The 11,554-nt window shown below is 49.4% G+C and overlaps 1 protein-coding gene across 5 annotated transcripts; it reads left to right on the forward strand.

Annotated features, from left to right (window-relative positions):
• Nucleotides 1–703: 703 nt before the first annotated feature.
• Nucleotides 704–10,785, forward strand: PIGV (phosphatidylinositol glycan anchor biosynthesis class V). 5 transcript variants are annotated; one of them, XM_030323594.1, is made up of 5 exons: nt 704–1,301; nt 2,305–2,399; nt 4,180–4,314; nt 7,484–8,605; nt 9,969–10,785. In XM_030323594.1, the coding sequence occupies exons 3-5, from the start codon at nt 4,237–4,239 to the stop codon at nt 10,248–10,250; spliced, it is 1,482 nt and encodes a 493-aa protein (XP_030179454.1). In that variant the 5' UTR covers nt 704–1,301; nt 2,305–2,399; nt 4,180–4,236; the 3' UTR covers nt 10,251–10,785. The 5 variants fall into 5 exon arrangements, with proteins under 5 accessions (XP_030179454.1, XP_030179451.1, XP_030179453.1 ...); XM_030323591.1 differs by lacking the exon at nt 704–1,301 and adding an exon at nt 1,308–2,004; XM_030323593.1 differs by lacking the exon at nt 704–1,301 and adding an exon at nt 1,308–1,618.
• Nucleotides 10,786–11,554: the final 769 nt, after the last annotated feature.

The raw sequence follows: 11,554 nt of genomic DNA on the forward strand, positions 1-11,554 counted from the left end.
GCACCACAGCTTGGCCGATTCACTCAGGGGCGTCTGAAGCTGAGGACAAGTGTCCCTGAAAAAAACGGGGGGGGGGGGGGGAGAGTCCTCTCCATTTGTTTCCCTTCTCCAACACAGGACTAAAATGTGATTTCTACCGGATCCACCTTACACACAACAGTACCCTAGGGCAGCTTAGGTCTCAGAGCCTGAAATGAGGGAGAACCAAAAGCTACAGTCCCTGGCCCCCACAGAACTGATGGAGGCTAGTTTTCTCTGCCTGGAGAGATAGCAACCATCCCTTTGTTCCCACCCACGTTAATAGCTGTGGCAGAAGATAAAACCCCTCCCTCAGCCGGGGCTGTGGCCAGAGGCTAACCCAGACCCTCGCTCTGTTCTGGAGGGCCGATAACTGAAACCACAGAAGGCTTTGGAATCCTGAGAAACAAGAAATCCACCAACGGAGAAGGATTTATTATCTATTTCCTTTAAGGAGGTGCAAAGTTGTTCTAACAGTTTCCGTTACAGGGGTGCCCACCGGCCGCTCCTCCCTAACAGACGGTTTTGTTGAGTTAGCTTCTTTTTCTTCTTCTTTTTGGCCTCACTTCCTACGAGAGCAACTGCCCGAATGAGGAAGAAGAGTCGGGGGGGGGGGGGGGGGGGGGGGGGGCGCATTCTCTTAAGTTTCCTTCATAATCCTCGTTAGCCACCTGAGGAGGTGGGGTTGAGGATCGAAGTAGGACACGAGGTGCCCGGGAGCTGAAGGGGAAAAGCAGGGGGATCCCCCACTTTCCTCACACCCAGGACGCAGAATGCCACTGCTGGCCACAGAAACCCCAAGGCGTTTCTTTCTATTCAGGGAACATCTATTGTGTGCCAGGCCCTGTGCTGAGCTGGGGTGGCCTGACAGCAGGGAAAGTGCGGCTCTCTCCGGCTTCTGCGAAGAGGTCGCGGGGCGGCCCGAAACTCCGAGAGCCTCAGCACACACACATCGGGAACTCAGTGGATGTTTGCGGGATGCAACCCGGGCGAGAGCGCCGACTCTGACACACGGCGGACTAACGGAAGGAGAGGGAGGGGGCCTGAGGCGCGTAAAGCGCCAGGGGGAACTCTTCAGGTGTCACCAAGGCGGGAAGGTGCCAAGGCCGAGGGGCGCGGACGCTTGGGTCCACGCCGTCCCCGCCCCGCGCGCCCGGAGTCAACATGGCCGCCGCGGAAGGGGGCGGGGCAACACCGAGTCCGGGCAGGAGGGGGGCGGGGTCGCCTCGGCGGAGCCAGTGCGCAAGCGCGGAATGCTCGGGGCCCCGGATGGAGGAGCCGAGGTTCGGGCCCCGCCTGGGAGGTCGAGACGGGCCGGCGTTCTGGACCAGGCGCCAGCTCGGGAGCCTTGGAGTTCTCGGGGGAGGGAAGCCGTCAAACGGAGGCCGAGGGAAATGAGGCGGAGGCCGCCGAGAAGCGGGGAGCCCCGCCCCTCCGCCATAGCGGCTTCCCGGTGCCGCCTCTTCCTTTACAGCCTCCCGCCCTAGCCTGCCTTCCGGCCTTAGGCCGGGGCCCGCCGGCCCCCTCGGGAGTAGTCCCTGAGCCGTGGCTCCTTTTGGGAGAAGAGGTGCCCACTGTCCATTTAGGACTATGTCCGAGAGTAAGGGTTAGAATGGGCTTCCGACCCGGCTGGGCTGGCAGAAGGCGGCCCCTGGCTCGCGACAGCCAGCGAGGCCTCTGGCCCCAAGGACCCTGAGTCACGGAAACTTCCTCACTCCACTGAGGATGCTCCAAGGGAGCATCCAAGGGTCCAGGGCTCCGATTCAGGCTCCCCCAGAGTCTCAGATAGGGCCCTCCCTTGCCCTGAGCATACCCAGTAGGAGCATGCGCTGTCTTTGGACAAGTATTGGGCTAGGACTTGGGAGACCTGGGTTGTTGCCCTGGCTGTGAAAGAGCGCATCCCCTTTGGCCCGGGTGAAGGCTGGTCGGAAGACCATGAAGTTCCAGAAGGAAAAAAAATGACATTCTCTTTAAATATAGCCTAAGGTGTGTCACTTGACCCCAATGAGCCTCAGTTTCCACATCCATAAAATGGCGATGGTAACCATACTGGCCTCACAGGGTCTAATGAGATCTCTGATGTAAAAACCAAGGAGATTTTTATTATTCACCACTATGGGCATATTTATCTCCCGGGAAGATAGAGTAAAACTAGTTGCCCTGTAAATGTCCTGCCAATTCAAGAGTCCGATTCCGTCAAGGGGTTGTTGGGAAGTGAGGTCTGCAACTAGCCAAGAGGGACAACTCACTGGCTTTATTTTGTTTTTTACTTGGTTTACCTGTAAGCTAAGAGTAGGTTACAAGTCTCCGGTGGTCGCTGGGGCTAGAGCTTGACTCTGGAGAGAGGAAAGGAAGAATGGAAGCCTGGTGAAGAGGCAGAGGTGGGTTAACTGCTTTTCTGTCCCCAACTTTTTCTTCTGCATGTGAGTGGGAAGAGAAGGAAGGGAAAAAGTGAATTCGCTCTAGGATAAAGAATCAGCCGCCGTGTGAAGTTGGCTGTACTTGTTTCTACAATTCCTCTCAATTCAGCGAGTCAGATGCTGGAAATGTTGGGTAGATTCATAAACTACCGCGGCTCTTTGGTTTTTTTCAAAAGCTTGCCTTTGAACTGAATCTTGATGAGCAAACCGGTGTGGCGTTAACGGCCCCTCCCTTCCTTCGGGCCTCCTGGTGATGGAGTGAGCAGCAGGCGCCCCCTTCTGCTGAGGAAAGTGTACTGTCAGCCTTGGCCAACCTTGCTCCCTTTCTGGAGGAATTGTATTTTCCTGTGGCTTCTGTGACTTAGGTCTTGATCTTACCGTGAGATATGGTGGGAGGAATACTTAAAGCAGTGATTTTATATCCCGAGCCAATGAACTGGTGATGCCATATCTTGTTCTTGCCACTTCCACTCAATGGGAACACAGGCTTGAAATGCTTGTTTATAATGCCAGGCCCTGGGGGTATAGTTGGGAGCAAAACAAAGCCCCCGCCCTCACAAGCAACTTAAATAAGCAACAGCAGTAAGGACGACAAGGCAGAGTATAATGAGAGCATATCAAATAGTCTAGTGAGCATCAGAGAAGAATTCCAGAAATAGGTGACACCTAAAGATGTGATAGGTATTGGCCAGATAAGAAAGAACACTCTTCCAGCCCTCTCCATTAATTTCTAAGTTTTAATATTTTTTCTGTTAGGGATAGTGCATCCCAAATCAGTGAGCTGCCTCTGGTGCTCTTGCCCCCACTTCTGATTTCCCAGACTGGTGTTTGAATGTTCTGTAGGAGCCTTTGCTACTTCTTTCAGCCCAAGGAACTGTTTAAGACCAAAAAAAAAAAAAAGAAAGAAAAAGAAAAAAAAAGCCTTAAAGTTCATTCCTTGCCTCAGAATGGCTTTGCAATTGTTTATACATTGCTGCCATTCCAACAAAGAGATGGGGAAATAAGAGTTTTCTCCATCCCTAGTAGTCGACTCTGTCTTCCCCCTAAGTTTGTTTTAGCAATGTGAGCTGGCTGAAGTCCTGCTGAGTGGTGGTTTTCTTTTCCTTCTCCACTTAATTTAACAGACCAGCTGAACACACATCAGAGAGCTAGGCTAGAGTGTGTAGTCATTATGGTCTTCCAGTTCAGTTCTATGCCCCACTTTTGGGACTCTGGTTTGGGATCTAGTTTATTATTCTGGGCAGGAGGAAAAGGGCACACACCAAATAATAGCAACCACAACATGGGTTTGCTAGTACTTTTTCACACTTTTGTCCATTTCACCATCATGACAATTTTGTGAGAGAAAATAGTCTGGGGAAAAAAATAGTCTGATCCCATTTTATACGTAAAGAACTGAGGCTCACAAGGACTAAATGAGACCTTGTGAGCGACAGAGTCAGGACTTGAACCCAGGTCTTTAGTTCCTACATAGACACACTCAACAGTCTTTTAAAGGTTTTCTGCGAGCTTAGCTGCCAACCTCATGCCAATCTTCATGTAGAACTTTCCTGACAATACAGTGCTTCAGGGTGATACCAAGTGGGTCCCATCTGCCTTCAAGATGCTTTTCCCTCATCTGGGCCGTTAGGTGGTTGAGTTTGCCATGTAATGCCGAAGGGGGAGTCTCCTGTGAAGAATGCTTTCAAGAATTTACTGTCGGCCCACATGTAATGTTTTCTCCTTGGGTTTTGGAGTTTAGAAGCCCGAGGGAGCTCAGTCCTGGCAGCAACACCCCTGAATTCCCGGTGGTGAGAGGATGTGGCCCATGGATCCATCCAGGAAAGAGGTGCTGAGGTTTGCAGTCAGCTGCCGTGTCCTGACTCTGGTGCTGCAGGTCAGTCTCTGATCTTTTGTCCTGAACATGCTGGGCTAGGCACTAAGAATTGTCCCCGTATTCTTTCTGCCTCCCAGGTGTACCCTTCCATGTGGTTAGAACCATAGACACCTATACCTGATAACTGAGAAGTGGTCGGGACTCTTAGAAATGGTCTTTTTAAAAATATTTTATTGACTTTTTAAAGTAAACTTCATGCTCAGTGTGGGTCTCAAACTCACAACCCCAAGAACAAGAGTTGCATGTTTTACTGACTGAGCCAGCCAGGTCCCCCAGAAATGATCTTTTAATCCCTTGTTTTACACATGAAGCAGCAGAGGCCCAGAAAGGTTAAATGGCTTCCCTAAAGACACACAGCAAGTTAGAGAAGGGCCAGAGTCAGACCCCAGGGTTCCTAACTCCAGAGGTAGTGGGCTTTCTAACAGACCATGAAGTTCTGTAATGAGAGATGCCATTAGGGCATGACAGAACAAGGCATTGCCCTAGAGTCCCCTTAGCAGGAGACTGAGCACTGTGTCAGTCAGTTGAGTGCACGATCCTGAGACACTCTGTGTATACTCGGTTAGTCCGCAGTGTCTCAACTCTTCCCCTGGTATCGCCCCTTGCTGCCTTACCCACCACAACCCTCAGAATGCATTTGCACTTTTACAATTCCCTTTCCCCTCTGAGGCTGGCCTTGATACATATTTTAATCAAATTTCACACATATGAATTCTATCTGGTGCCTAGCACGGTGCTCAGTGCTTAGTATGTTCTCACTGTGTGTTGTTGAATGGATGTCAACAACCTAGTGATGTTATATTAGCATAATTATGTGTGCTTTTTTTCACAAATGGCACTTCCTCAGGCTCATAGCTGGTTCCTTTCTGGAAACCTCCTTTCTCCCTTCCCACACAATGAGGCATAGCAGCCTCTGCTGGGCCCCAGGTTTAGTTAAAAGTAGCTTCAACTTGGAGACTAGGGCCATTTTCTGTGACTATCTCTCCTGTCCCATTTGTTTTCACTGTTGAAAGTGGCCTGATAAAGAAACTGGCCAAAAAGAGAGAGAGCCTTAAAAATGGGGTCATATGGGGAAAATGACTCAGTGATGGCTTTGAACAGCATCAGATGAGTGACTGGCAGGACTGTGAACTGGCATCTGGGATAGGGAACCAGGACTAATTCCGATGGTGATCTGGAAATGAGTATGTCTCCTCTTCTCTCACTCAGCCACCACAATTGTATGAAGTGCCTACTCTGTTCTGAGTACTGTACTAGGTGATGAGTATGAAAAGTCTTGGCACTCTCTTTTCCTTTAAGTAACTGACAATCTAATGATGCAAAAAGGCACTTGACAATAATGCTATTTCATCATCCCTCTCTCTCCCCCAGCCCCCTTCTAGCTTTAAAGCTCACGCCTCAAGTGATATCCCCAGTTACCCTTCATTGTTGCTGGCATCTCTGTTAATGACAACTCATTCCTGTTCATTCCTTGAAGATTTTAGCTCCTGACTCACCATTGCTCTTTCCAGAACTGTTGATTTCTTGGTGGTTTCAATATTAATACAGCTGATACAACTAACCACTATCTCCTATCTTTCCAGCTCACTCCCTCTAGTAACCCAGTTCTAACGGTTCTCCCACCCCCTCAGAACTTAAAATCCGTTGGTTCTACCACTGTTTCACTGTGCCTCATCCACCTTATGGCTTCCATGCCCCTTCTTAGCCAGCTAGATTCCATGGTCCACCAGGCATACACGCATAATTCGCTTGCTCCCTTCTCCCTGGCTTACAACACAAAAGCCCAGTCACAGCTCAGTTTCATTCTCTGTCTACTGCTGCATCTGCCCAGAGAACACACAACTGTATTAACTAGTCTCTTTCTCTGCAAGATCACTGGCCCAAGTGAGTCTTTAGTGCTACCTGGCAATCTTAGTGTATTTCCCAGGCCCGTTCACCCTCCCATTCTCTCAAATTGTTCTGTACATCAGAATCCCCCTGGGGGAGCTTTAAAAAAAAATGTCAATACCCAGGCTGTATCTCATACCAGTTCAATCATTAACCCTGGGGATGGGACCCAGACATTCAGACCTCAGTAGTTTTTAATTTCCTGGGGTGATTCCAGTGCACAGCCTATTTTGAGAACTAGAGTCAGAGATGACTTATTTTACACGTTTTCCTCTTTGTTCAAGTCCCTAACACCTTTTCCCCAACTTGCTTCCCTGAGTGAAAACTCAGAAAAATAGATGCCATCAGAAATGGCCTTGTGAGTGCTCCCACCTCCTCCGTCACACGCTTGCATCTGCACCTCTGGGCCTTCACTGCTGAAGTGAGGCTGAACCCAGCTCTCCTTTCCAGGCCCGCCCCCCACCGCTACCAGTGTAGCAGTTCCTACCCCCTTCTGCCTGCTCCAGCCATTCTCCCCTCTCTCCTGCAAACCTGGTGGTTGCCTTTCCACTGGATTGTTCCCATTCACAAAGAAATACTTATCTCCCACATTGTCATTCACTACTACCCCACTTACAACCAAACTTATCCAAATAGTTGTCTGTTTGCCTCAGTCTGCCTTCTTCCCTTCTCTGCCAAACCCAGTCCATGAAGTCTGCTGTGTCCTCAACTCTACTGAAATAACTCTTGTCAAACTTACCAGTGACCTACACATTTCTAAATCCAGTGGTCACTTTTCAGTCCCCATCTTCCTGACCTCCCAGCAGCACTTAACAGAGTTGGTCACTCCCTTGCTTCACTTGGTTCTAAGACACCACTCTCTCCTGGTTTTCCTCGTACCTTACTGACTGTTCCTTCTTTATCTTCATTCTGGATCCTCATTGTCCTTCAAGCCCCAACCCTCGAAATGTTGACACATCCAGGGCCCAATCCTCCGATATCTCTTCTCTAGCCATACTTCCTCTCCAGGTGATCTCATTCAGTCTCATGCCTTTAAATACCTTCTGTGCACTTATGTTGCCTGAATTTACGTCTCCAGCCCTGACTGCCCTCCTTACCCTCAGACTCCTAGATATCACTGCCTCGTTGACCTCTGCGCTGGAATGTCTTAACTCAAATTTAGCTAATCTAGAACCGAACTCCCGATTGTCCTCCAACAAGTCGGTTCTTCCTCATTTTATTAAACGGTAATTCTTCCCTTCCAGTTGCTCAACCGAAATCCTAGTTCTCCTTCATCCCACAGGCTCTCTTCAATGTCGTCATCCCAGATCACCGTGCAGAAGCCTTCTCTCCTCCTCGCCTCACCCCCTCGGGCTCTGTGGACCAACTTGTGGAAGGTCTTCTGGGTGGCCTGTCTCACTGGGATGCGGAACACTTCCTGTTCATTGCCGAGCACGGCTATCTGTATGAGCACAACTTTGCCTTCTTCCCTGGCTTCCCCCTGGCTCTCCTGGTGGGAGCTGAACTCCTGAGACCCCTGCGGGCATTACTGAACCTACGGAGTTGCCTGTTAATCTCAGTAGCATTGCTCAATTCTTTGTTCTCCGTCCTGGCTGCAGTCGCACTTCACGACCTGGGCTGTCTGGTTTTGCACTGTCCCCGCCAGGCCTTTTACGGAGCCCTGCTCTTCTGCCTCAGCCCAGCCAATGTCTTCCTGGTGGCTGGTTACTCAGAAGCTTTGTTTGCCCTCCTGACATTCAGCGCCATGGGGCAGCTGGAAAGGGGCCGAAGCTGGACTAGTGGACTCCTCTTTGCCCTTGCCACTGGTGTACGTTCCAATGGGCTGGTCAACATTGGCTTCCTCGTGTATTCTCAGTGCCAAAGCTTTCTGTCTTCTCTCATGGTGCTGAATCCTCTGAGACAGCTCTTGAAGCTGATGGGCTCTGTGTTCCTCTCTGTGCTCATACTTGGCCTTCCCTTTGCCCTCTTTCAGTATTATGCCTATACTCAGTTCTGTCTGTCAGGCGCAGCCCACCCCATCCCTAAGCCCTTGCTGCAGTTAGCTGTTGACAAGGGCTACCGGATCGTGGAGGGAAATGAGCCACCTTGGTGCTCCTGGGAACTTCCCCTAATATATAGCTATATCCAGGATATCTACTGGAATGTTGGCTTTTTGAGATACTATGAGCTCAAGCAGGTGCCCAATTTCCTACTGGCTGCACCAGTGGCCCTCTTGGTTGCCTGGGCCACGTGGACATATGTGACCACCCACCCTTGGTTCTGCCTTACCCTTGGAATGCAAAGGAGCAAGAAGAGTAAGACCCTAGAAAAATCTGATTCTGGATTCCTCGGTCCTCGGGTGTTTGTGTACCTGGTCCACGCTGCAGCACTGTTGCTGTTTGGCAGTCTGTGCATGCATGTTCAGGTGAGGTGGGATAAGGGTGTGAGTTCCTGGCTGGGATAAGGGTGTGAATACAGGCAGGACCCCTTGGCCAGGGACAAGGAAGCCTGCTAGCTTCTCCCATTTGAGAAACCTGCACCTAATTTATTCATTCAACAACTATTTGTGGGCTTTCTTTGTCTAGATCCTGGGTCAGACCACTGAGGAATGGAACACAAGTGAGATAAGGTTGCTGCCCTGGTGGGTCTCATGGTAGAAATGGGGAGACAGACACTTCCCAGATAAAATTCTAGTATAGCGGGATGGAAGAGGAGTTGCTGTTTTGAGATCAAGTATTGTGAAAGCACAGAGCAAAAAATGGACTGAAGGAGTTGAGGAGGGCATCATACTAAGGCTGGGTCCTAAAGAGTAAGAAGGAATGCGTTTAAGAAGCAGAGGAAAACTATTCTGGGCAGATGAAGGGTGTGTGCGGAGACACGAGAGTTGTAGAAGGACCTGATGTGATGGTGATAAAGGAGTAAGTGCAGAGGAGAGCTCGGGACCTTCCCCTCCTGTATGGTTAACACCCAGAGTGTCTGCTTGAGTGTTGACTTGTTGAGGTGCTCTCCACTCTGGCAGATACTCCGACTTCAGAGGAGCTCCCTTGTGCCATGTTTGGGGTGGGGGTGGGGAGATAGGAATGGGAAGTGTTTGATACTTTCTATTTTTTTTTATTCCTGGCTGTGGCCCCATTTCCCACATAATCTCGAGGAAGTTGTTTTTCTCCGTGCCGGCCACTCCTTAGCAGTTTCTGCCTCTTGGAGGCGCACATTGGCTGTTTGTGAAGTTCTCTGGGCTGTGTGAAGAAGAGGCACAGGGGAAATAGAAAGTAGCATTCTGTGTTTGTAGCTGGATTAACTAGTAGAGTGCGTGCCAGCAAAGCTTAGAGTTTCCAGCTTAGATGAGGGAGGCCATGTGGAGACTTGGCTCTGAACTCCCCTAGAAGGGAAAATGTTGAACCGCAGGATTGCCTGCCCCTTTTCCCTCTGTTTTGCCATTCCCAGGGGATGAGGGAACCACTTCAGGTCCCCAAAGCCCACGTCACAGCCTAGTGTTTAGAGTCCAGGCCCTAGGCTAAAATTGGACCCCATAGAGTTTTTAGTATTGATTGGCCCATTACTGTAGTAATTAGCCTGTAGCTGTTTATTTGTAACATTGAGGTCACCCGGCTGGTGTTACACACAGCTTTATCAGGCAGATCCTAAGTTCTGCTGTGTCTCTTTTCCAGTACAATACATTTCTAGTCATGGGGCTGTAGTTCACCTAGCAGCAGGGAAGTCCCAGGCTGGTCCGGTTTGAAGCATTGACAGTCCAATAAATGTCGGTTTTTCCTCTCTTACGATTTCAGGTTCTCACCAGATTTCTAGGTTCCTCCACTCCTATTGTGTACTGGTTTCCAGCTTACTTGCTTCAGGATCAAGAGCCACTGTTGAGATCCCTAGAGACTGCGCCTTGGAAGCCGCTTGCAGGGGCCTGCCCACCAGGACAAAAGGTCCCCAGGAATTCTATCATGGGACTTTTGTACAACTGGAAAACCTGTTCTCTAGTCACACGATGCATTCTGGGCTACTTCCTGTCTTACTGGCTCCTGGGACTACTCCTACATTGCAACTTCCTGCCTTGGACGTGACCTGGAGTCTCAGGGGTCTGGAAATACAGATACACACTGGGACTGGCTGCACTGCCCTGGGACCGTTGCTCCGTCCATTAGAACCCCTCCGTCTCTCTCTCTGAAGGCTGGTCAGGACTGGGAGAAGTGTGAGCCACTGGAGAACCCCTGCTGGTCTTGGCTGTGGCAAATTTTAGATTCGTAGCAGCTATTTTCTCTGTGAGTAAAGAAATCATACTCTAGGTCTAAAGTTACACTTGGATCTGTCCCCTCAACCAAGCATAGCAAAAATAGTTGCAAACTTACCACTGACCCACATGTAAATTTAAATGTAAATTGTTTAAATGTCTATTTCATCAAAGGCTCTAGCTGACAGGCTGGTAATAGTCCACACATGATGGCAGAGGCCTGAACAGTGTAGTGGCAGTAAGAAGTAAAGTAGGACCACCTTTTTAATGGGACATTGTTTCTGATTACTTTTTTCATGATTCGTTCGTTCATTTATTTATATGAAAACACTTGCAAAGATAGGCAAATTAAACAACTGTTGGTTATGCAGGCAATGAATTACCTTTTTTAAAATACTACAAATTTCTTAGGGAAAAAGTCATGGTAAAAAGAACATTGCACAAAGAAGCAGGAGACCTGGATTGTAGTCCTCTCAGTAAAACCCCACTTACCAGCTGTGTGACCTTGGGAGGGTTTTCACAGCCTTAGTCACCTCTTCTGAAACTGGGGGAAATAATATTATCCTATTGGGAGAGGAGAGGGGATGGGCCATATAATCTAGTAGGTCTCTTTCTGCTCTAGGATCTTAAGAGCTGCGTTAAGCCATGGAATCACCCCAGTCTAAACACTTCATGTAGTGGCTCAAACATGTGAGTTTAGGAGAAAATATCCAATTCTCCTGCTTTCGGTACTTAGAAGGAACTCTCCCTTCTTGGGTGCAACTCTGAGGAGTAACTCAAGTGACCTTTCCTTTGAATGAGGGAAAGCAGCGACACCTGGCAAATGCGGCTCCCTGACCTGTGTAAGTAAATCTGTGCCGGGCAAGTAAATGGTCAAAGTGGTGACTGGTTTCCCTGCCCTGCCCAAGTGTCTGTGCTTGCTTGATTGGTAGACATGGGTCAGAGGAGCCAACCAGGCAGCATGAATTGAAAAATTGTGAGTAAGTACAGGGTTGAACGAAATGGTATCTTTCTGGCTCCCATTTGGTTATGAGCCCATCACTGTACTGGTGGTAAGAGCATTGACCCCTCCTCAGCTATTTTTGCTCATTCTTTGAGCCAGGTAAGAGGCTCTGTATCTTCACCACTCGATCCCGG

The sequence above is a fragment of the Lynx canadensis genome, chromosome C1 (assembly GCF_007474595.2).
Source record: "Lynx canadensis isolate LIC74 chromosome C1, mLynCan4.pri.v2, whole genome shotgun sequence".
NCBI lineage: Eukaryota > Metazoa > Chordata > Mammalia > Carnivora > Felidae > Lynx > Lynx canadensis.